The sequence below is a fragment of the Trichomycterus rosablanca genome, chromosome 13 (genome assembly GCF_030014385.1).
Source record: "Trichomycterus rosablanca isolate fTriRos1 chromosome 13, fTriRos1.hap1, whole genome shotgun sequence".
Classification (NCBI taxonomy): domain Eukaryota; kingdom Metazoa; phylum Chordata; class Actinopteri; order Siluriformes; family Trichomycteridae; genus Trichomycterus; species Trichomycterus rosablanca.
This window is the reverse complement of record NC_086000.1, coordinates 36758891-36784469: the sequence shown is the minus strand read 5'-3', so window position 1 is coordinate 36784469 and position 25579 is coordinate 36758891. Positions and strand designations below refer to the sequence as shown.

Genomic DNA, 25579 nt, shown 5'->3' with positions numbered 1-25579 from the left:
ACACACACACACACACACACACACACATACACATTCACTCATAGGGCAATTCAGTGTCTCCAATTAACCTGACTGCATGTTTTTGGACTGTAAAAACCCACGCAGACACGGGGAGAACATGCAAACTCCACACAGAAAGGACCCAGACCGCTCCGCCTGGGGATGGAACCCAGGACCTTCTTGCTGTGAGGCGACAGTGCTACCCACCGAGCCACCGTGCTGGCCCCAGCGGAGTTCTTTTCAATGTAAATACATTAATTGATGTTTAATGTGTATAAAGGTGTAATTATACGAGTGTCGTTTATTTGTAAGTTCGGGCTCGTCAGGGACGGTTTAAGTGTTTTCGGTACACGGAGGGAGACGGTAGCCGGCGTGCTAGCAGGTCGTGCCGCCTCGGCCTGTCAGTTTGAACATCCTAAGGCTAACTGCGTTAGCTAAAACTGTGCGTCCAAATAATCTGCCTCATGAGTCCATGTCTACTGAGGCAGCCGATCAGGTATGGCGTAGGCAGTAGGCTCATACCGAGAGCCAGCTTGGCCATCTGTAGGTTGCTGATCCAGGCCTGCTTGATGGACGGGCTCATGGTGTTGAAGACGGCCGTGAAGAACGTGGGTCTGCCCGACCTGCGACAAAACCAAACATCATCAGATTTGTAGGCATTCATGCTTTTACTTTTTACATATATATATATATATTATATCCTGGTGCTTGGCGGACACAGCTGGCCGTGCCTGAGGGTGGGGTGTGGGTTGTCGGGCTGGGTAAACCCTGGTGGTCCTCTATTTGTTTACATTTGCCCATTAAGAGTTAAGAGGCAGTTGTAGCCTAGTGGTTAAAGTACTGGACTAGTAATCAAAAGGTCACTAGAGTTCGAGCCCCACCACTACCAGGTTGCCACTGTTGGGCCCTTGAGCAAGGCCCTTAACTCTTAATTGCTTAGACAGTATACTGGCATCGTATTGTAAGTGGAATTAGGCGTCTGCTAGGAGCCGAAAACATAAATGTTAAATGTTGCTCAGGGGTCCAACTGTGCCAACTTAGTGGTTGTGGGGCTTGAACCAGGTTGCCACTGTTGGGCCCTTGAGCAAGGCCCGATCATACTGTAAGTTGCTTTGAGGCTTTGGGGCTTGAACCAGCAACCTTCTGATCACTTCTAGCACTGCCCTGTAAAAAATCTGCCGCTGGCGAGTCCAACTGTGCCAACTCAGGGGTCCAACTGTGCCAACTTAGAGGTTGTGGGGCTTGAACCAGCAACCTTCTGATCACTACTAGCACTGCCCTGGAAAAAATCTGCCGCTGGCGGGTGTAAAGATGCGCCAGGCGGCTTCACGTGTGCTAGTCTGTCACCCTCATCGTCCAGCGTGGGCATTACGTGTGAGGTCACCTGAGTGAAACCACACGTACCTGTTTTCCATTGACACCGTAGGAAATGATGTAATGATGATGTAATGCCTTATGGGCTATGACATCACTAGAACCAAGCCGATCATATCCAAGGCCAAGATCTGGTTAAAATAGAGGGGCATGTGTGTGTGTGTGTGTGTGTGTGTGTGTGTGTGTGTGTGGGTGGGTGGGTGTTACGGTACTTGTCCTGTTTCCCGGGTAACTGGAGTTGGATGCGGCAGCGGTCGGCGGCTCTGATCTCCTCCTCCTTCTTCACGATGAGGCGCTGAAGTCCCGTAATCCAGTCCTGAGCGACCGCACTGTTCACATTCTACACACACACACACACAGATTCAATTATCTTAACTTATTATTATTATTACTATTATATAAGGGGACGTTCACACTGGGCGCCTTTTACCAACGAATAGGGATAGTTTTTGTTTGTTACCATAGCAACCACACACACATAATAAGAAACAGACGACTATAAATTTAACGACCCGTCCAGGGTTCCTTTTCGGTGTGTAAATAGAAAAGTCACGCCCAGATCAACGAGGGCAGGGTTCGAATTCAACGGATATTATAGGGGTTTTATCCTGGGTTCGATCCCCCAGGCGGGGCGGTCCGGGTCCTTTCTGTGCGGAGTTTGCATGTTCTCCCCGTGTCTGTGTGGGTTTCCTCCGGGAGCTCCGGTTTCCTCCTACAGTCCTAATGCATGCAGCCAGGTTAATTGGATGTGTGTGAATGTGTGTGTGTGTGTGCCCTGCGATGGACTGGCGCCCAGCGTGGGTGTTACTGTGTGCCTTGCGCCCACTGAAAAGCTGGGATAGGCCCTTAAGCTCACAGTTAGGTGCTGGTGTTGCCAACACCCTTACTGCACTTCTCCCGCCACTTCTCTTCACACGGACCGAAGAGAGACCTTGTAGCCTAGCGGTTAAGGTACTGGACAAGTAATCAGAAGGTTGCTGGTTCTAGTCCCACCACTGCCAGGTTGCTGCTGCTTGAGCAAGACACTTAACCCTCGATTGTTTAGACTGCATACTAACTCTGCTAAACGGCAAAAATGTAAACGTACGTTTCCAGTATGCAGAAGTTTACACACCCCTGGTAACATGGTTGATTTGTCGTAAAAAAGTTAGCATGTTCTTTACAGCAGTGGTCCCCAACCACTGGGTCGCGGACCGGTACCTGTCCGTGGGCCGCACAGAAACAATAAATAATTAGAGACACTACAAGAGCAATTACATTTCCGATACACTCCGGGTGTTATTGTCTCCTATCACCACTAGGTGGGAGAAGCGTCTCGTTGCATTGAAAAAAGCTCAGGATTCACACTGACTTTCAATTCTATAGTTATTCTATTTTAAATCCTCCCGCCCCCGCCGGTCCGTTAAAATTATATCTTATATGTAACCGGTCCGTGGTGCCAAAAAGGTTGGGGACCTCTGCTCTACAGGGAACAAAACACTACAGGGCCAAAACTATTTGGACACCTGACCATGAGCTTGTCAAACAAACAATATTCAAACAGAATCTTTTATTTCTATTTTATTGATGCATTTTCTCCCGATTTAGTTGTAGCCAGTTAGTCTTCCGCTGCTGGGGATCCCGATGGCGTTCGAGGAGGGTATATTCGCCTGCTCCACGCCCCCTCCTACGCGTGCACGGTCTCTCGACCTCCTTCTTTTTCACCCATACCTCGGTGGATTCGCACACATGGCTCCTACACTTCTGTACAGGCGCCTCGGCCTGCTAACACAGTGTTTAAAGACCCCGCCCACTTTAATTAGTCCGGTCTTTTCCCACCAAGCAGACTAGATGGCCAACTGTGCCTGCTAGATGGTGCCCAGCCGACCGGTAGCAGAGCTGAGATTCAAACCGGGGTGGAATGGACCGAATAAGCGCCCAGTCATAAAATGCTGCCATTTTTTGGGGGGTATGTGCACAAATTCCCACAGACAAACTGTACATCAAAGTCTTGTGAGAAGATTCTCAGTAGAAGCTGTTTTTAAAATGTGATGTCCGACAAGCTTATGGTCAGGTGTCCCAATACTTTTGGCCCTATAGTGTGATTGCAGCCAAGCACTTTGAGTGTGTGTGTTAGTGTGTAAGTGTGGTGCCCTGTGATGGATCGACACTCTGTCCAGGGTACAGTCCCATCTCACACCCAGAGTTTCTAGGTGGCTCCGGACACACCGTGACTTTGACCAGGACACGTTTTTTGAAATAATGCAGATGAATAAGGTGAACGTTCGTGTTGAATCATGCTGGATGTCTGACCTGGTAGTTTCCCTTTAAGCTGTGGATCATGGTGGAGATCTGGTTGACCAGGCTGAGATCGTGGACCAGGTTCTGAAGATCCTGATACAGCTGCCCCGGACCCACGTACAGTTTATCTGCTCAGGAGACACAAAATTCATTAAAGGAACCGTCAGCAATCACCAAACACTATACCCACGCTGTGCACCTGTCTCAATTCTATAGTAGGGCCGCGCCCATTTAGAGCTTTAGGGTCCATGGTGGCTGAAAGAAAAGAAGGGGTGGCTTCTGTCAATGTCAGAAATGGAGGTGTGGCCACTGTACCTGTCAGTCTTGGTAATAGAGGTGTGACCTCTGTTCCTGTCAGTCTAAGTAAAGTGGGTGTGACCTGTATGGCCAAAAGTATTGGGACACCTGACCATAAGCTTGTCAGTCCCAAAAAAGGAGGCGTATTCTCTGTACCTGTCCATCTAAATAAAGTGGGTGTGGCCTTGATACCTGTCAGTCTAAGTAAAGTGGGTGTGACCTTGGTACCAGTCAATCATATTAATAGAGGTCTAATGTATGTACCTGCCAGTCTTAGTAAAGTGGGTGTGGCCTTGGTACCAGTCAGTCATATTAATAGAGGTCTAATGTATGTACCTGCCAGTCTTAGTAAAGTGGGTGTGGCCTTGGTACCTGTCAGTCTAAGTAAAGGGGGTGTATCCTTTGTACCTGTCAGTCCCGGTAATGGAGGTGTGGCCTTGATACCTGTCTGTCTCAGAAAAGTGGGTGTGACCTCTGTATATGTCAGTCCCAGTAATGGAGGTGTGGCCTATGTTACTGTTAGTCTTAGTAAAGAGGGTGTGGCCTCTGTACCTGTCAGTCTTGGTAATAGAGAGGTGACCTCTGTGCCTGTCAGTCTCAGTAAAGGGGGTGTGGCCTCTGTACCTGTCAGACTTTTCTGTGCCCATATAATCAGGCTAGTTTGATCGCACTCATACAACAGCGGTCTCCTGTCCTACATAGTGAAGGGGAATTTGCTTGAAGGGTCAAATGTAGTCCAAGAAGCACAAAAACACCGTCACTGTCCACAGTGGAGCAAGCTTCATACCACCACACGCTTGTCAGTAGGAGCTCCAGCTGTTTTCAGCAGCTGCGTGTGTTATTTTGACTGTGTTGGAGATCCTGAACGTACTGGGTTTGGCGTTGACGACCACCTTCTCGCCGGAGTGAGGCGCGGGAAAGGGGGCGGAGTCTCGCACCTCCTCCGAGGAGCCGAACTCCACCGGCTCCACCAGACTGAGAGGGACGCTCCACTTCAGGAGGAAGCGCTGACCTGAAGGAACCAGCGCGCCTCCACCATCCTGAGGAGAGCTACAGAAGATAAGAGAGCAGACGGTGCATGAGTACAGCGGACGCCGAAAGTATGTGGACGCCCGAGCATCAGCATGTTGGGCATCACATTCCAAAACCCTCCACATCAAGTTCAAAGAGTCTTCTGCAGGAGTTTCTACAGGAACACTATGCCACGATCTGAGTATATAACAGAACAGCTATAGAAAAGCATTTTAAAATACTATCAAGCAAGTCTTGGACTCCACCGAACCACCGCGAGAGCCGTAATATTCAAATAAAAAACACTTGAAACATTCTCTCTGTAAAAAGGTACATGAAGGTGTGTGTGCGTGTGTGTACCGTAGATTGGGCGTGGCACACATGAGGACATCGTTGAGCAGGAACAGTCGCCTCTCTTTGGTTTTGACGATCTCGCCGCGCTCGTTGAAGACCGTCTCCACCACGTCGTCCGACCGGATCAGATACCTGCTGCCGCCGCTCAACAGCTGCGCACAGAAGAGTCACGACGTCTCAAAAGTATGTGGACGCCCCTTCTAATTCTAATTCAAGCATTTCGGTCGAACCCATCTCTTAAAGACGTGCACGATTAACTACATGAAATAAATTCTTGTTTGCTGCTGAATTTGTGGCAACAGTCTGGGGAAGGCCTTTTTTACCGTTGCGGCACAAAACGAGGTCTATGAGGAGCTTGGGATGAACCTCTGGCCGTGGGTCACAGACTAGCACGCGCTCCCTTTGATTTTTCCAGTCTCAGAACGTACAGATGAACACACTACTCCCTTTATATTCCTCCACCACTCGTACCGATGTCCTGATCAGACGTTAGGGAGCAAATGGTGCATGAACGTACGGACACCAAAAGTATGTGGGTGTCAAGAATCAGCTTGTTGGCCATCCCGTTCCAAACCTATTTGCAGGTGGGACCATAACAGCCTCCGCTCCTCTGCAAAGGCTTGAACCTCAACATCGAATTCAAATAGTCACCGTAAAGTTTCTATAGGAATACTACGCCACAATCTGAGTATATAACAGAACAGCTATAAAAAGCATCAATACTATTAAGCTGTAAAATCTGGTCTGGTTTTGAAGCATTTTGACGTATCTAGGACTCCCACGAACCACCGCGAGAGCCGTAATATTAAAATAAAGGAAACTTAAAATGGTGGCGAATCTACCCAGGAGTGACTAGCACCCCAGAGTCGAGTCTCACTTATATTGTGCGAGCATTTTAGAGTGGTGCACAACCCTGGACGCCCAAACGATTTTGGCTAAATCTCACACACTTACTTTCTTAACCGCTTATCCAATTAGGGTCTCGGGTGGGGGAGGGGTGCTGGAGCCTATCCCAGCTCTTCAATGGGCGCAAGGCACACAGTAACACCCTGGACTGCATGTTTTTGGACTGTGGGAGGAAACCGGAGCTCCCGAAGGAAACCCACACAGACACGGGGAGAACATGCAAACTCAGCACAGAAAGGACCAGGACCAGCACACCTGGGAATTGAACCCAGGACCTTCTTGCTGTGAGGCGACAGTGCTACCCACCGTGCCGCCCCCCTGGCTAAATCTTGTTTTTTCTCACTTGGCGTATATATTGGTTTTTTTCTACCACTCATTTAAATGTCGTACATTAGTTAGTCCTCATGTACAAACAGTACCAAAAGTTTGTGGACACCTGACCATGAGCTTGTTGGATGTTCCATTTTAAAAACAAATGGTATTAGCATAGAGCGACCTTTGTGTGACCTTGTCAAAAAGAACAACAGCCACTCTTCTGAGAAGGCTTCTCACAATGATTTGAAGTATGTCTGTGGGAATTTGTGCCCATTCCGGTGTTGTTCCGGTTCATTCCAGAGCTGCTGAGTGGGGCTGAGGTTTCTTTATCGAGCTCGCTCATGCTGGAACAGGAAAGGACCTTCCCTAAACTGTTGCTGTAAAGTCGGAAGCATGTAATTTTCTTAATATCATTATTTTATTACACCTGTTAGTAACTGTTGTAGCTAAAACACATGAATTCAGTAATAAGAAGGGGTGTCCCGATACTTGTTTTTGGGTCGTACCTTGTTGAGGTAGCGCTCGTTCATGGCTTTGGCGATGTGTCTGATCTCGGAGCGCTGGTCGGCCTCCCGCTTCCTCTCGTTCAGCTTCTCAGCCAGAGTCTCCAGCTCGGTGAGGGCCATCTGCAGGGCTAACCGATCGGCGTGACCCACCGGCGTGTTCTTCAGCATGTCCTACACACACACACACACACAGAGGTGTAGGCAAAAGTTTAGACACCCCTGGACAGGAGGACCTCCAGCGCTTCACCAGCGTGGATTATAATTAAGGCCCTACCTAATTCACGGCTGTGTAATGAGCCGTTTGCGTTCAAGTGACTCACGTTTACTGGTTCATCTGCACTATGAGGCGTCCTAGCAATCCTACGGCAATTCAGTTAGCGATCGCTTAGTCAGAACGTCCAAAATGTTGAAGTAAAGCAGGTAAAACAAGACTCGGGTAACTGAGTTTGGAAAACTAACAACCAATTCTGTGGACGCAGACGAGAATTTTCGTATTTGAGACAGAACATGAAGCCTTGCACCGTGGACGCCTTGCACCGTCGCCAGATGTTCTGGATTTACATTCAACTATTAAGCTCACTGTGCTAGATCAGTGTTTCTCAACCTTTTTTCAGTCACGGCACCCTTTAAAAGTATGCAAAATCTCAAGTCACCCCAGTCTAAAATGTATTAAAAAAACGTACACTCTGCATCCCTCGGACTGCTAACACACACGCACACACACCATAAGTGTTATGATGTGGGGAGGAAGGACCCAGGGATGCGGAGGTTTAACTAAAAAAAGGTTTTATTTACAAAATCATAAACATAATATACATAAAATAAAAGGAATAACAATAACAAAAAACACTTCGGGGAATCCCGAAGGCAGCCGGACGTCGGGGGCTGAAAAGGAACAAAAAAAGTATACAAAAGAAAAGGGGAAGCGCGAGGCGCGAACCCAGGACTCTTGCCTCCCGACCGGGAGCTTTAACAGCCTGCCACCGCGACGCTAGTGGCAGACTCGCTCCCGGCGCTATTGAAGCAAAGAGTGGGTTCGCGAGATGGACCACCTCGCGCTGTTGGCCGAAGAAGGGGGGGTAACACCGACGATAGCTGCGTGGCATGGCGCTTTCCAGCAACCAATGCTGGCTAGAGCCATGCCAGCTACCGGGTGTGATCGATTTGCGGGTTTCAAAAGTTAATGACAAAGGCGCTGTCACCAGCCAGGGTGGCTGGGAAGTGGCCATTTGCTCCTGCGCTCCAGAGGGCGGAACGTGACGCTGTCACCAGCGGTAGCTGGGAGGGGGTCACGTTCCTCTGGGCGCAGTCATGGGGTCTCTAGGTGGCGGCGGCACGGCGGCTCGACGGCTCGGCGGCAGCGGCCCGACGGCGACCTGAGAGCGACAACCAGGCGGCGGCGGCGGCACGACAGCTGCGGCACTGTGGCGGCAGCTTGGCGGCGGCGGCGGCGTGGTGGCGCCCACTAGCGGTGGCCCGGCGGCAGCGGCACGGCGGCGGCGGCACATTGCGGCGGCACAACCTAAAGATAAAAAAAAAACAATAAACATAAAAGGACACCGCAGTGTCAAACAAACTCAAAGAAAGAAAAAAGAAACAGCCAACAAGAGCAGAAGGTGCGACGGCTACAGCTCTGCACCTATCCCTTAAATAAGGGAAGGCACAGGTGTAGCCACTTCGCCCTAACGAGCTGGCCAGGTAATAAAAGGCACAGCTCGTTTCTGCTCTGTAAGGCCTGTGGCATCAGGGAGAGATGGTACATTCCCCTGATGCCACAGAGCCTAACAGTACCCCCTTCTTAAGGAGACCTCTCCTGAGGTCTCCAGCCGGCGGTCCCGTCCCCACCAGTGGCTAAAAGCCACTGGGGGAGTGCCCCCCCAAAAAAATCTTTGGGAGAGGACGGGGTCCTCCGCTGGGTCCAGTAATGGTCGCACCTTGCTGTTCTTGTTGGCTGTTTCTTTTTTCTTTCTTTGAGTTTGTTTGACACTGCGGTGTCCTTTTATGTTTATTGTTTTTTTTTTATCTTTAGGTTGTGCCGCCGCAATGTGCCGCCGCCGCCGTGCCGCTGCCGCCGGGCCACCGCTAGTGGGCGCCACCACGCCGCCGCCGCCGCCAAGCTGCCGCCACAGTGCCGCAGCTGTCGTGCCGCCGCCGCCGCCTGGTTGTCGCTCTCAGGTCGCCGTCGGGCCGCTGCCGCCGAGCCGTCGAGCCGCCGTGCCGCCGCCACCTAGAAACCCCACGGCTGCGCCCAGAGGAACGTGACCCCCTCCCAGCTACCGCTGGTGACAGCGTCACGTTCCGCCCTCTGGAGCGCAGGAGCAAATGGCCACTTCCCAGCCACCCTGGCTGGTGACAGCGCCTTTGTCATTAACTTTTGAAACCCGCAAATCGATCTCACCCGGTAGCTGGCATGGCTCTAGCCAGCATTGGTTGCTGGAAAGCGCCATGCCACGCAGCTATCGTCGGTGTTACCCCCCCTTCTTCGGCCAACAGCGCGAGGTGGTCCATCTCGCGAACCCACTCTTTGCTTCAATAGCGCCGGGAGCGAGTCTGCCACTAGCGTCGCGGTGGCAGGCTGATAAAGCTCCCGGTCGGGAGGCAAGAGTCCTGGGTTCGCGCCTCGCGCTTGGCCTTACATCAAGGCCTTACGGACAAATAAAGACATTCGTATTGCCAAAGCAAGTTACAGAGAAATAATAAAAATAACAGTAAGAAAGAACAAATATATACAAAACAGCACTTTGAATGTAAATGTGCTTTATAAATAAATTACTTACTTACTAAAACAGTTACAAGTGCAAAAAAAATTATTATATTAATAAAAACAGTGCAAAATAATAACAAAATTATAATATTTACAGTAATGAGGTAGGAATAACGATCAGTCTCTCTCTCTGTGTGTGCGCACATTAACTGATCGTTATTACTACCTCATTAATGTAAATATTATAATTTTTATTGTTAATATTTTGCACAGTTTTTATTATTATCTTATTCTATTTTATATTTTTGCACATGTAACTTTTGTATATATTTGTTCTTTCTTACTGTAATTTTTATTATTGCTCTGTAACTTGCTTTGGCAATACGAATGTCCTTATTTGTCATGCCAATAAAGTTTCTTTTGAGTTGTATAAAGTAGCTTCTATTTATTCTATCATTTAATTTATGAGTATAATTTAATAACTAATGTGAAATGTGGCTCTTTTCTTTAACAATCACTGAAATCTGTGAAATTAGGCACAAATTCCAGTGGATTTAGTGCGGCTCTAATTATAAAAACGATGGAAATAAAGGAAGTGGCGCCACCTGCTGGATCCAAAACTTATTTATTTATTTATTTATTAAGATTTTAAAGTCATGTTTTACACTTTGGTTACATTTATGACAGGAACGGTAGTTGCTGCTTACACAAGACTCATCAGATCAAGTTTAATAGCAAGCACAGTCATGGACAATTTTGTATCTCCAATTGGGGTCGGTCAGAAAAGTGTCAGTTAATGTTCTGGTTCAGCTGTTGAGGTCAGGGCTCTGTGCAGGACACCGGAGTGTCTTTAAACTGAGATTTTCTTCATGTCTTTATAGAGGTTGCACAGGGGCACAGTCATGCTGAAATAGGAAAGGGCCTTCCCTAAACTGTTGCTGCACAGTTGGAAGCATGTAATTCCCTTTATACAGTATTTTTGATTTATTACACCTGTTAGCAACTGTTGTGGCTGAAACACGAGTTCAGTTATTATAAGTGGTGTCCAAATACTTTTGTCCATGCAGTGTGTGTGTGTGTGTGTGTGTGTGTGTGTGTGTGTGCAGGTTACCTGCAGCAGCAGAATGAACTGAGGGAATCTCTGTATAGGTTTCATCATCAGGCTGTACAGCGTGACCCGGTCCCGGCTGTTCTCCTGCCGCTGCTGAAAAACACGTAAATACAATGTGATCTATATAATATGATCTAAATGCCTGAAGCCCCGCCCCAGACTGCCTCCTATTGGCTGACGTATGGTGACATCACAGTACGCTGGATCCAAATCAAACTGTGTTGAACTCGGACGAGCGATCGTAATTTTTGTTCCTTCGCTATTCATCAATGTTTAAGGGTCTGTGTGAAAACCTGGTGATCTCTCTACACAGACGCATTTCCCATCATCCTACACTCCCGAGAATAGGGCGTGTCTAAATTCTGAGATCCCTTAAAATGCTCCTACCGAGGCGCCTTAATTCTGAGTGATAATCTGACCGAATGACGAGGGAGCGCCCGACACCTACTCAGCGCCGAGGGCAATCCCAGCATTCAGTGCGGCACGACTTTTCTCACAAAAAACTACAAACGTGGCGGACGAATGGAATGCGGAGCAACCAACGGAGTTCTTTTCAAATGTAAATAAATGCGCATTGATGTTTAATCTGTATAAAGGTGTAATTATACAAGTGTCGTTTATTTGTAAATCCAGGCTCGTCAGGTACACGGAGGGAGACGTTAGCTGGCGTGCTAGCGGGTTGTGCCACCTCAGCCCATCGGTTTGAATGGCCTGAGGCTAACTGTGTTAGCTTAGTAAGCTAAAACTGCGGCGGTGGGCGGGGACACTCGATAATCTGAATCATCTAATCTGTATTGATCTATTCCTTCTTTGCACCCAGTTTGGATATATTCAATTCCCCTGTGCAGAACATCCCGACACTTATGAACCAACAGGGTGCATCTTTACACCAACCAGCGGCGGATTCACCACGCTACGCTGCCTCGTCTAGACAGTAGGGGTCTCTGTTGCAGCGTTGCATGTTCTCCATGCGTCCACATGGGTTAATCTGGGAGCTCCTGTTTCCTCCCACAGTCCAAAGACGTGCAGTCGTGTTAATTGGAGTGTGTGTATCTGCATTGTGATAGACTGTGTTTCCTGTCCTTCGCCCTATTAATCAGACCCCCTGTGTGTGAATGAATGAATGAGTGAATCGGCAGATCTACGTGTCTCTGACCTTGAGGAACTCCAGGAATCCAGGTTTGGCTGCGCAGCTTTTCCTCACCACTGCCATGGCTGTACTGAAGTGATTCACGTATTCACTGTACGCATCCAGCACCATCGACTTGGAGAACTGAAAACACACACACACACACACACACACACACCATTGAATTTTACACAATATTCTACACTCATAGTCTTATATATTGTTTATATCTTTGCCATGGAGATCCACAGACGGTCCTCCTTGGACTCTGTGTCCTGACCGTTCCACCTTAACTGTGGGCCCCGGGTGATACTTTCCATTTTACATTCAGTACTCCACTACTGGGCACTTTTCTGACCAAACACCTCCGTACATTTACTGATCATTTTATGAGCCACACCCAGCATACTTTGTGTGTATACAAGTACTGACTGTAGCACTTCTGTTGCTCTGTGTACTTTGTCACCAATTTGCTCCCCATTTTATTTTATGAGGGTGGAGGGGTGTTCTCTACTCAACACTGTAATTACACTAATGTAAGAATGAGATGGGGAGTGCAGCAGTGTTGTTGGGATTTATGTACAGTTTAGATATACACACACATGCACACACACACACACACACACACATACACAAACATATATATATCATATATAACATCATGGATATACAGTGTATCACAAAAGTGAGTACACCCCTCACATTTCTGCAGATATTTAAGTATATCTTTTCATGGGACAACACTGACAAAATGACACTTTGACACAATGAAAAGTAGTCTGTGTGCAGCTTATATAACAGTGTACATTTATTCTTCCCTCAAAATAACTCAATATACAGCCATTAATGTCTAAACCACCGGCAACAAAAGTGAGTACACCCCTTAGTGAAAGTTCCTGAAGTGTCAATATTTTGTGTGGCCACCATTATTTCCCAGAACTGCCTTAACTCTCCTGGGCATGGAGTTTACCAGAGCTTCACAGGTTGCCACTGGAATGCTTTTCCACTCCTCCATGATGACATCACGGAGCTGGCGGATATTCGAGACTTTGCTCTCCTCCACCTTCCGCTTGAGGATGCCCCAAAGATGTTCTATTGGGTTTAGGTCTGGAGACATGCTTGGCCAGTCCATCACCTTTACCCTCAGCCTCTTCAATAAAGCAGTGGTCGTCTTAGAGGTGTGTTTGGGGTCATTATCATGCTGGAACACTGCCCTGCGACCCAGTTTCCGGAGGGAGGGGATCATGCTCTGCTTCAGTATTTCACAGTACATATTGGAGTTCATGTGTCCCTCAATGAAATGTAACTCCCCAACACCTGCTGCACTCATGCAGCCCCAGACCATGGCATTCCCACCACCATGCTTGACTGTAGGCATGACACACTTATCTTTGTACTCCTCACCTGATTGCCGCCACACATGCTTGAGACCATCTGAACCAAACAAATTAATCTTGGTCTCATCAGACCATAGGACATGGTTCCAGTAATCCATGTCCTTTGTTGACATGTCTTCAGGCTTCCTTGTGTAGAGACTTCAGAAGAGGCTTCCTTCTGGGGTGACAGCCATGCAGACCAATTTGATGTAGTGTGCGGCGTATGGTCTGAGCACTGACAGGCTGACCCCCCACCTTTTCAATCTCTGCAGCAATGCTGACAGCACTCCTGCGCCTATCTTTCAAAGACAGCAGTTGGATGTGACGCTGAGCACGTGCACTCAGCTTCTTTGGACGACCAACGCGAGGTCTGTTCTGAGTGGACCCTGCTCTTTTAAAACGCTGGATGATCTTGGCCACTGTGCTGCAGCTCAGTTTCAGGGTGTTGGCAATCTTCTTGTAGCCTTGGCCATCTTCATGTAGCGCAACAATTCGTCTTTTAAGATCCTCAGAGAGTTCTTTGCCATGAGGTGCCATGTTGGAACTTTCAGTGACCAGTATGAGAGAGTGTGAGAGCTGTACTACTAAATTGAACACACCTGCTCCCTATGCACACCTGAGACCTAGTAACACTAACGAGTCACATGACATTTTGGAGGAAAAATGACAAGCAGTGCTCAATTTGGACATTTAGGGGTGTAGTCTCTTAGGGGTGTACTCACTTTTGTTGCCGGTGGTTTAGACATTAATGGCTGTATATTGAGTTATTTTGAGGGAAGAATAAATTTACACTGTTATATAAGCTGCACACAGACTACTTTTCATTGTGTCAAAGTGTCATTTTGTCAGTGTTGTCCCATGAAAAGATATACTTAAATATCTGCAGAAATGTGAGGGGTGTACTCACTTTTGTGATACACTGTATATAAAAAAAGACTATATGAGAGTAGCAGGAATGTATGTATTTATACTATATATATATATAAATGTGTGTGTGTATATATCTATATATATATATATATATATATGTGTGTGTGTGTGGTATTATTTGTATATCACATTTTACAATAGACATTGCCCCAAGGCAACTTTACAGAATCCAGTGTGTGTGTGTGTGTGTGTGTGTGTTTAATGGGTTTAATGTTGAGAAACACAGCCCTGACCGACCTCAACCCAATGGGATGCATTGTTAGATCAACTGCAATCCAGGTCTTTTCATCCCATATCAGTGCACATGCTCTTTTATTAAACAGGCACAAATTCCCACAGGCACACTCGCTCATGTAATCTTTCCTATTCTACACAATTCTACTCTATTCTTACTGTTATGAATTGTATATAGATTATTTTTAGGTCTCACAGAGGCCACGAATACGTCCCCGATGGTCTGTAGCTGGTCCCAGTCGGCCACCCGGCTGGCGAGGGCGATCTGGAAGATGGCGTGGCACTGCAGGATCTCTCGCACCCGGTAAAACACCACCTTACACTTCCTCTCGCTCAGCAAGCGCGGCTCCATCTCCGACAACGGCTTCTCGTAGTGCTGCAGGGAGCACGAAGGATCAAACGGGTCGTGAAATATGACGCACAACAACGATAAAATACACGATTTATAAACAAACCAGAATAAGAAATGGACGTACGTCTAAAATTCTCCTCAGCGCTGCCAGGTAATTCTTCTCACTCTCTAATATCGACTCCAGAATACATCGTCTCACCTTCTGATGGTGCAAACACACACACACAACATTTACAACAACACGTGTGTGTGTTATTATTTGTATAGCGCTCTTTACAATAGACATTGTCTCAAAACAAATTTACAGAATCCAGTGTGGGTGTGTGTTCAATGGGCACACACACACAGTGGCACGGCGGTCTGTTACGCTAGCCCACCACCTCTGAAATCCGGGTTCCAATCAGTAATGCTTATGGTCGGCCGGGCGTCTGCACAGACGTGCTTGGATGTATCTGAGGGAGGAGGTGGAACCCAACCTGCCGCCAGGTTTAAATGCATGAATGTATGTCTATGTGTGTGTGTTTTACCTCTTGTTGAGAGAGGCCCTCAGGTGCGGGGCCCAACACCGGCTCCACGTTTAAACACTCCACCTCGATGAAGAGCTCGGACGAGTCGTCCTCGAAACACGGCGACTTCCTCTCTGTCACACAGCACAACACACACACGTCAGCGATACAGCAGGAAGGGTCAGATTGAGGGTCCGGCGTGTGTGCGTGGAGCTCCTACCGTGGCCGAACGACTTGGTTCGGATGAAGGACTTGCCCTTCTTCACCGCAGCTTTGGTTTTCTCCAGGCCGTCTTTGGTGCCATGCTTAGCTGCCCTCACCAGCTTCTGCACCTGGGGAAACATTCGATATTAAAAAGATGAATCCGAAGCACAGATTTAGGGTCCCTGGTCCCGAAACACTGGACAGATGGGTCAGTTTCTCCAATTCCCTTGATCCGGTCATACAGTAACAGTTCCTTCAATGTTGTCATGTGGCCTCATCACACGCTTAAAGTAACATAACTTAGGGGGCTTAATGAGGGTAAAAAGCTCCTTTTTTGTTCTGGCTGTCTCATACACTGAGATTTTCAGCAGTTTTCTGACGCACTTTCTTCAGTGCCAGGCTTCACATCCATATGAGGCTACGTAGTCGGTCAGTCGTAGTTTGGTGATGATGCTAAGTAACTTATTTTTCCACTTTCTTGTCCGTTTGACCATCACCACCATGCCTGAGCTGTTTTTGGACTTCATAAAGTACCAGGAGATTTCAAATAAGAGAAAGTGAAAGTCAGTTGGGCCCTGTGACTAAAGCAGGTGATGAAAAACATTAGTTTGGATTTGATGACGGGCGAATTGAAGAAGCTGAAGGTAAAATGTGAGATCAGACACCATCCACCAGCGGAGTGTTACAGAGGAAATATGATGGACGAGTGAAGAAGGATGGAGGGACGAACAGACGGAAAATTAGACGAATAAGTGAAGAAGGATGCACTGAGGGATAGACGGATCGTTGGACGGACGAGTGCAGCAGAATGGAGGAACGGACTGATGGACAACTGAATGGACAAGAGAAGAAAGACGGAGGGATGGAGAGACGGACGTCTGGACAAATGCATTAAGAAGGATAGATGGATGGATAGACGAACTAATGGACAGAAGGATGAAGGGATGGGTTGACAGATAATTGAATGGATGAGTAAAAAAGGATAGACAGATGGATTCATTGACGAGTAAAGAAGGATGAAGGGATGAATTGATGGACGATTGGATGGACGACTGAAGAAGGACGGATGAAGAAAGACGGAGGGATGAAGAGATGGACGACTGAAGAAGGACGGATGAAGAAAGACGGAGGGATGAAGAGATGGACGACTGAAGAAGGACGGATGAAGAAAGACGGAGGGATGAAGAGATGGACGACTGAAGAAGGACGGATGAAGAAAGACGGAGGGATGAAGAGATGGACGACTGAAGAAGGACGGATGAAGAAAGACGGAGGGATGAAGAGATGGACGACTGAAGAAGGACGGATGAAGAAAGACAGAGGGATGAAGAGATGGACGACTGAAGAAGGACGGATGATTGGACGAATGAATGATCAAGGATGGACTGATGGATAGATGAACTATTAGACAGAGGTATGAAGGGATAGACTGATGGACGATTGAATGGACAAGTAAAGAAGGACGAGGTATGGACTGACATGATTAAAGAAGGACGAGTAAAAAAGGATGGACGAATGAGTAAAGAAGAATGGAGTAATGGATGGACAGACAATTAAAGAAGGATAAGAGAAGAAGACTGATGGAGAGACAGACGAGTGAGGACTGATGAGTGACGATGGATGTAAGGATGAATGGAAGGATGAATGGACAGGTAATTGAAGAAAGATGAGTCAAGAACGATGACGGGATGGACAGACAGATGATTGGACAAATGCATAAATAAGAATGGACGGATGGATAGATTAACTATTGGACAGAAGGATGGAGCGATGGTTTGACGGACGATTGAAGAAAGACGCAGGGGCGAATAGATGGATGATTAGATGGATGGACTGATGGAAGGATGGACAGATAGATGGACGAACGGACATGTAAAGAAGGATGGATGGACTGATGGAATGATGGATAGACAAACAATTAAAAAAGGATTAATGAGGACGGATGGAGGGACGAATCAATGAATGATGGACAAACTGATGAACAAACGGACATGTAAAGAAGGATGGACAGACTGATGAAAGGATGTACAGGTGGACAGACGGACGGATGACTGATGGACAGGCGGACGGACAGACGACTGTTTTTCCGTTTTTTTACCTTCTGTTCATGTTTGTGTCTGAGCTGCTGCAGCTCGACGGTTCCCACCGTGTTCACCATCAGATCTTTCACCTTTTTCTCATAGTGCTCTTTCAAACGAGTCAGATCCTGAGAGAGCTGAACAGAGGGTAACGTTACACACCCACACACACACACACACACACGTGTATATATACACACGTAGACACATGTATATATACATACAAACATACCCTACACACACGCATATATATACACAAACACACATACATATATACCCGTACATACACACACATACACACACTCACGCATACATACACACATACACACACAAACATGCACTCACACACATACAGTGTATCACAAAAGTGAGTACACCCCTCACATTTCTGCAAATATTTCATTATATCTTTTCATGGGACAACACTATAGACATGAAACTTGGATATAACTTAGAGTAGTCAGTGTACAACTTGTATAGCAGTGTAGATTTACTGTCTTCTGAAAATAACTCAACACACAGCCATTAATGTCTAAATGGCTGGCAACATAAGTGAGTACACCCCACAGTGAACATGTCCAAATTGTGCCCAAAGTGTCAATATTTTGTGTGACCACCATTATTATCCAGCACTGCCTTAACCCTCCTGGGCATGGAATTCACCAGAGCTGCACAGGTTGCTACTGGAATCCTCTTCCACTCCTCCATGATGACATCACGGAGCTGGTGGATGTTAGACACCTTGAACTCCTCCACCTTCCACTTGAGGATGCGCCACAGGTGCTCAATTGGGTTTAGTCCATCACCTTTACCTTCAGCTTCCTCAGCAAGGCAGTTGTCATCTTGGAGGTTGTGTTTGGGGTCGTTATCCTGTTGGAAAACTGCCATGAGGCCCAGTTTTCGAAGGGAGGGGATCATGCTCTGTTTCAGAATGTCACAGTACATGTTGGAATTCATGTTTCCCTCAATGAACTGCAGCTCCCCAGTGCCAGCAACACTCATGCAGCCCAAGACCATGATGCTACCACCACCATGCTTGACTGTAGGCAAGATACAGTTGTCTTGGTACTTCTCACCAGGGTGCCGCCACACATGCTGGACACCATCTGAGCCAAACAAGTTTATCTTGCTCTCGTCAGACCACAGGGCATTCCAGTAATCCATGTTCTTGGACTGCTTGTCTTCAGCAAACTGTTTGCGGGCTTTCTTGTGCGTCAGCTTCCTTCTGGGATGACGACCATGCAGACCGAGTTGATGCAGTGTGCGGCGTATGGTCTGAGCACTGACAGGCTGACCTCCCACGTCTTCAACCTCTGCAGCAATGCTGGCAGCACTCATGTGTCTATTTTTTAAAGCCAACCTCTGGATATGACGCCGAACACGTGGACTCAACTTCTTTGGTCGACCCTGGCGAAGCCTGTTCCGAGTGGAACCTGTCCTGGAAAACCGCTGTATGACCTTGGCCACCATGCTGTAGCTCAGTTTCAGGGTGTTAGCAATCTTCTTATAGCCCAGGCCATCTTTGTGGAGAGCAACAATTCTATTTCTCACATCCTCTGAGAGTTCTTTGCCATGAGGTGCCATGTTGAATATCCAGTGGCCAGTATGAGAGAATTGTACCCAAAACACCAAATTTAACAGCCCTGCTCCCCATTTACACCTGGGACCTTGACACATGACACCAGGGAGGGACAACGACACATTTGGGCACAATTTGGACATGTTCACTGTGGGGTGTACTCACTTATGTTGCCAGCTATTTAGACATTAATGGCTGTGTGTTGGGTTATTTTCAGAAGACAGTAAATCTACACTGCTATACAAGTTGTACACTGACTACTCTAAGTTATATCCAAGTTTCATGTCTATAGTGTTGTCTCATGAAAAGATATAATGAAATATTTGCAGAAATGTGAGGGATGTACTCACTTTTGTGATACACTGTATATATATATATACACATACACGCACACGCATATATATTCCTAAGCCCTCCGTGTATATATTCCTCATTCTCTATGTGTTTTGGTGCTGGTGTGTGCGCTGTAGAAAAGTGTGTGTGTGTCTGTCTTACATACTTGTGTTACTTGTGTTTTGGTGCTGGGCGTGTGCCGGCGGATGAAGGCGGTGGGCAGGATGCCGTTCTCCCCGTGCCCGTCTCCATCGCTGTCCTCGTCGTAACTCTCGAACTCACTGGAGCTCCAACCGTTCTCCACTGAGCTGCCTTCACCCAGCTCACCGAACTCCACGTCATCGTAGATCATCTCGTCCACATCTGATCACACACACACACACACACACAGATTAATAAGAACCAGGCCTACTGGGATCTTACTCTGTTTTTTCTGGGATGTTTTTTTTTTAAACGTGTCACAGTGGCAAAGCATCCACCCTGTTCTCCAGAGGTCGCCGGTTCAAATCCCCAAATCTGTGGGTGGGTGGGTCGGGGCAGCTCGTTCCTGTTCCCCCCCCCCAAAAAATGCCTTGGCCACTTGCACCACCCCAACGCTGGCAGAGCTGGACTGCAGACTAGCACCCGCACCCTTTCCTGTACATGATCTTTTCTGCTGTTACCCAAAGTGACTTACAATTATGACTGAATAGAGTTTAAGCAGTTCAAGGTTAAGGGCCTTGCTCAGGGGCCCAACAGTGGCGACTTGGCTACCGCTGCCGCAAATTTAGAAGCGTTTCTGCACAATTAGATGCCAAAGTGGTGCAGTAAGTCGCCTAACAAAAAGGGTCTGGGTTCGATTGCCCTTTCTGTGTGGAGTTTGCATGTTCTCCCTGTGTCTGTGTGGGTTTCCTCCCACAGTCCAAAATGTGTGTGTGAGTGAGTGTGTGTGATTATGAGTGAGTGTATGTGCGTGTGTATCAGTATGGGTGCGTATATATGTGTGTGAGTGTGTGTGTTCTGTGATATACATACAAATATACACACACATGCAAAAATACACACACACACACACATATACACACTTACACATACAGTTATACACACACATGCAAACATGCGCGCACACACACTCACACACTAATATACACACACGCATATATGCACACACATTCACACAAGCAAATATAGACACACACACATATACAAACACACATACAGATACACAAACATGCATACACACACGCATATACACACGTACAACAGCCGACCCTGTGCTCTGAGTGTGTGTGAGGGTGTGTGTGTGTCCTGTGATATACATACAAATACACACACATGCAAAAATGCACACACACACACACAAATATACACATACACACACATATATACACACTTACACATACAAATATACACAAACACTAATATACACACACGCATATATGCACACACACTGAGTGTGTTTGTGTGTGTGTGTGTAATGTGTGTGTGTCCCGTGATTGACTGGCGACCTGTCCGAGGTGTTTCCTACCTTTCGCCTAACGAATCAGACCCACCTTGACCCTGACCAGGATAAAGAGGATAAAACAGACTATGAATGAATGAATGGTTTAAAGGTCAGTCAGGGACAGTGGTGGCCTAGTGGGTGGAGCTTTGGGCTGTCAACTGAAAGGTTGAGAGTTCGAATCCCAGCTCTGCCATGTAGCCACTGTTGGGCCCTTGAGTAAGGCCCTTAAGGATGGATGGAAGGCTCCGTACGATGGCTGACCCTGAGCTCTGTCCCCAGCGTCCAATCAAGCTGAGATACATGAAGAAAGAGACGGAGCTGAAACTGGTCGAATGCAGAACTGAGAGAGACGAGAGTGGACGAGAGACACTGACCTGTAGTGGAGCCCGAATTCTCTCGAGGAACATCGTCGTAAATCACTTCATCAGGACCTGAAACACACACACACACACACACACACACGCGTGCAGGGATTAAAACCTTCACGACTCCACTCGGCTCAGTCTGAATCTGAAGATCCGTGCGGCGGTTTGGATGGAGAGGAAGCTTTGAAGGAAAGTCCTGACAAAGAGGAACTTCCTCTGCAGAACAGGAAGGAAGCGGCTCTGGGAATCAACTTCCGAAAAGCGCTTTCGTTTATTCACTAAAGAAACCGAGTGAAAATTTTGCTTTAATTTACTGACTTACTTACATTTACGTAACTTCACAGAAAGTTTCACATGTTTTTATTACTTTTACAGGCTGATGTGTGAAGGAAACTGCTGGAGATTGTTTACATCTCACAGGAACTCATAACATCTCACACACACACTAGTACACACACTAGTACACACACTAATACACACTCAGACACACACAAATATACACACGAGTGCGTGTGTGTGTTTTAATGAGTGTGTGTATGTATGTGTCAGTGTGTGAGTGAATGTGTGTGTGAGTGTATTAGTGTGTGAGTGTGCATGTGTGTGTGTATTAGTGTTAGTGCGTATGTGTGTGTGTGAGAGTAAGTGTATGTGTGTGTGTGTATTACTCTGTGCGTTTTAATGAGTGTGTGTGTCAGTGTGTATGTGTGTATGTATGTGTGTGTGAGTGTGTGTATTAGTGTGTGCGTTTTAATGAGTGTGTGTGTGTATGTGTATGTATGTGTGTGAGTGTATTAGTGTGTGAGTGTGTATGTGTGTATGTATGTGTGTGTGTGAGTGTGTGTATTAGTGTGTGCGTTTTAATGAGTGTGTGTGTGTGTATGTGTATGTATGTGTGTGAGTGTATTAGTGTTAGTGTGTATGTGTGAGAGTAAGTGTGTGTGTGTGTGTGTGTTAGTCTGTGCGTTTTAATGAGTGTGTGTGTGTATGTGTGCGTGTGTATTAGTGTTAGTGTGTGTGTGTGTGAGAGTAAGTGTGTGTGTGTGTGTGTATTAGTCTGTGCGTTTTAATGAGTGTGTGTGTGTATGTGTGTGTGTGTGTTAGTGTGTATGTGTGTGTGTGTGAGACTAAGTGTGTGTGTGTGTGTGTGTGTATTAGTCTTTGCGTTTTAATGTGTGTGTGTGTATGTGTGTGTGTGTGTGTGTATTAGTGTTAGTGTGTGTGTGTGAGAGTGTGTGTGTGTGTGTATTAGTGTTAGTGTGTATGTGTGTGTGTGTGAGAGTGTGTGTGTGTGTGTATTAGTCTGTGCGTTTTAATGAGTGTGTGTGTGTATGTGTATGTATGTGTGTGAGTGTACTAGTGTGTGAGTGTGCATGTGTGTGTGTATTAGTGTTAGTGTGTATGTGTGTGAGAGTAAGTGTGTGTGTGTGTATTGGTGTTAGTGTGTATGTGTGTATGTGTGTGTGTGTGAGAGTAAGTGTGTGTGTGTGTGTGTGTGTATTAGTCTGTGCATTTTAATGAGTGTGTGTGTCAGTGTGTATGTGTGTGTATGTATGTGTGTGTGTGTGAGTGTGTGTATTAGTGTGTGCGTTTTAATGAGTGTGTGTGTATGTATTTGTGTGAGAGTAAGTGTGTGTGTGAGTGTGTGTGTATTAGTGTGTGTGTGTGTATTAGTAAAAGTGAGTGTGTGTGGGAGTGTATTAGTGTTAGTGTGTGTGTGTGTGAGTGAGTGTGTGTGGAAGTGTGTGTGTGAGTGTGTGTATGTGTGTGTGAGTGTGTATTAGTGTGTGTGTGTGTGTGAGAGTGAGTTTGAGTGTTTTAGTGAGCACACACATTGATACACACTCACATGCTTATACACACACACATATACACACTAATACACACAAACACACACACTAACACTAATACACACACACACTTATACACAGTACACACACACTGTACGGCATTCCTGGACCAGACAGGGTTGAGGGCCTTTTTCAAGGGCCCAACAGTGGCTGCAAAGCAGAGTCTGGATTTGAACCGACAATCTTCTGATTGATAACCCAAAGCTCTATACATACGGCTACTCAACAGCTCTGAAAAGAACCGGAACATTAACATCTTCTGACCAAACCAGCACAAATCCCCATACACACACACACACACACACACACACACACACACACACTCCAAAGTCTGCTGAGAAGCTCCTCAGAAGAGCGGCTGTTGTTCTAGCTGAAAACATCACACAGAGGTTTGGTTTTGGAACGGGACGTCCGACAAGCTCACGGTCAGGCGTCCGAACACTTTTGGCTCTACAGTGTATCAGCAAATAATCTCCAAGGGTCAAAAATCATGGGACGGTCATAAAATGATGAAAACGTGCACTTACTTTCCATCCAGGCCGTGTTAGCCGGGTCGGCGACCCACTTAGCCAGGGCGTCTTCCTCTCTTATAGGCGGATGTTCTTCACTGAAGACTCTAGAACCAGACGGGTGTATCAGAGAGGAGGTTCAAAAGTATTTGGACACCTTATTCTGAAACCATGTGCATTAATAAGGTGGCGCCAACACCTACATTTTTACATTTACGGTTGTGATAGTATATAATCTAAGCAATTGAGGGTTAAGGGCCTTGCTCAAGGGCCCAACAGTGTCAACCTGGCAGTGGTGGGGCTTGAACCGGCAACCTTCTGATTACTGGACCAGTACCTTAACCACTAGGCTACAACTGCCTCTCTATTTTTAAGGTGATGACAGCCTCTACATTTACATCTACGTACATTTGTGGCATTTAGCAGACGCTTTTATCCTTATCATTGAATACAATTTGAATAATTGAAGGTTGAGGGCCTTGCCCAGGGGCCCAACAGTGGCAACTTGCACCCTGTAGTGGTGGGGCTTAAACCAGCAACCTTCTGATTACTAGTCAAGTACCTTAAGTACCTTGAGCTACCACTGCGCTTTACTCTTTTGATAAAGCTTCCCATACATTTTCGGAGTGTGCATATGGGAATTTATGCTTGTTCGGTCATGCTGACCAAGAGGGCCTTGCTCACAGTCAGCGTTCCGAATCATCCCAGTGCGGTTCAGTAGGGTTAAACGTCAGAGCTCAAATCATTAGAAGGGGCGTCCCAATACTTTTGCCCATATAGTGCAGCTTGTGCCGCCAGCTCTTGTGTGTGAATGGAAGCAAATCCCTGCAGTCTTGTGTCTATCTATCGGATGTTGCGTTAAGTTGTCCACATATATTCGGACACGTAGCGCTCTCTCTACATAGGAGCATTTTATATCATCCTACACTCCTGAGAAGAGGGCGTGTCTAAATTCTCAGATCCCTTAAAATGCTCCTACTGAGGCGCCTTAATTCTGAGTGATGATCTGACCGAATGACGAGGGAGCGTCCGACGCCTCCTCAGCGCTGAGGGCAATCCCAGCATTCAGTGCGGCACGACTTTTCTCACAAAATAATACAAACGTGGTGGACGAATCTATGCGGAGCAACCAACAGAGTTCTTCTCAAATGTAAATGTAAATGTAAATTCACTCACCCATCAGTGAATAAATGTCCCGTCTGCACCACGGTCACTGCAGGACAGAAAAGAACACACAGGTTATAAAACTTCTATTTAGAAATGCGCTCACTTTAAATTCTATGTCTCTGACTTTGCAGCAACAGTTTAGGGAAGGTCCTCTCCTGTTCCAGCATGAGCGAGCTCTATAAAGACATGAAGAGAAGCTCCAGCGTCCAGCACAGAGCCCTGACCTCAGCCCCACTCAACAGCTCTGGGTTGAACCAGAACATCAACTGATCAATCAGCGCTCAAAATGGGCACAAATTCCCACAGACGTTCTTCAAAATCTTGTGAGAAGCTTCTCAGAAGATCGGCTGTTGTTCTAGCTGAAAAGATCACACCAAGGTCGCTCTGTTTTGAAATGGGACGTCCAGCAAGCTCACGGTCAGGCATCCGAATACTTTTGGCCACCACCAGAGGGAAACATCATACTGTAGTATAAAAAACATCTGGATCAACATCTGGACTAAAAGTCATGCGATGCAGCCGTTTTATTTCTGTGACTGAATGATCGGAGCACAAAGCATCATGAATTTGAGCTCATTTTAAGTTTACTGTGGGTTTGATGAAGATCTGCTGTGCCAAAAGTATTCAGA

The 25579-nt window shown here is 46.8% G+C and overlaps 1 protein-coding gene across 2 annotated transcripts in view; it reads right to left on the bottom strand.

Moving 5' to 3' along the window:
* arhgef10 (Rho guanine nucleotide exchange factor (GEF) 10) overlaps nucleotides 1-25579 on the bottom strand; it is an 83721-nt gene that overhangs the window by 32622 nt on the left and 25520 nt on the right. For both annotated transcript variants that reach the window (XM_063006876.1, XM_063006877.1), the window contains exons 5-21: nucleotides 24960-24996; nucleotides 23802-23890; nucleotides 21437-21493; nucleotides 19746-19942; nucleotides 17688-17804; nucleotides 15606-15717; nucleotides 15407-15519; nucleotides 15004-15081; nucleotides 14724-14903; nucleotides 12015-12131; nucleotides 10859-10951; nucleotides 7044-7214; nucleotides 5323-5468; nucleotides 4823-5001; nucleotides 3667-3782; nucleotides 1587-1714; nucleotides 523-623 (exon numbers count right to left, since the gene is read on the bottom strand). In XM_063006876.1, the coding sequence (XP_062862946.1) occupies nucleotides 523-623; nucleotides 1587-1714; nucleotides 3667-3782; nucleotides 4823-5001; nucleotides 5323-5468; nucleotides 7044-7214; nucleotides 10859-10951; nucleotides 12015-12131; nucleotides 14724-14903; nucleotides 15004-15081; nucleotides 15407-15519; nucleotides 15606-15717; nucleotides 17688-17804; nucleotides 19746-19942; nucleotides 21437-21493; nucleotides 23802-23890; nucleotides 24960-24996 (2031 nt within the window). The remainder of the gene's footprint in view (nucleotides 1-522; nucleotides 624-1586; nucleotides 1715-3666; nucleotides 3783-4822; nucleotides 5002-5322; nucleotides 5469-7043; nucleotides 7215-10858; nucleotides 10952-12014; nucleotides 12132-14723; nucleotides 14904-15003; nucleotides 15082-15406; nucleotides 15520-15605; nucleotides 15718-17687; nucleotides 17805-19745; nucleotides 19943-21436; nucleotides 21494-23801; nucleotides 23891-24959; nucleotides 24997-25579) is intronic.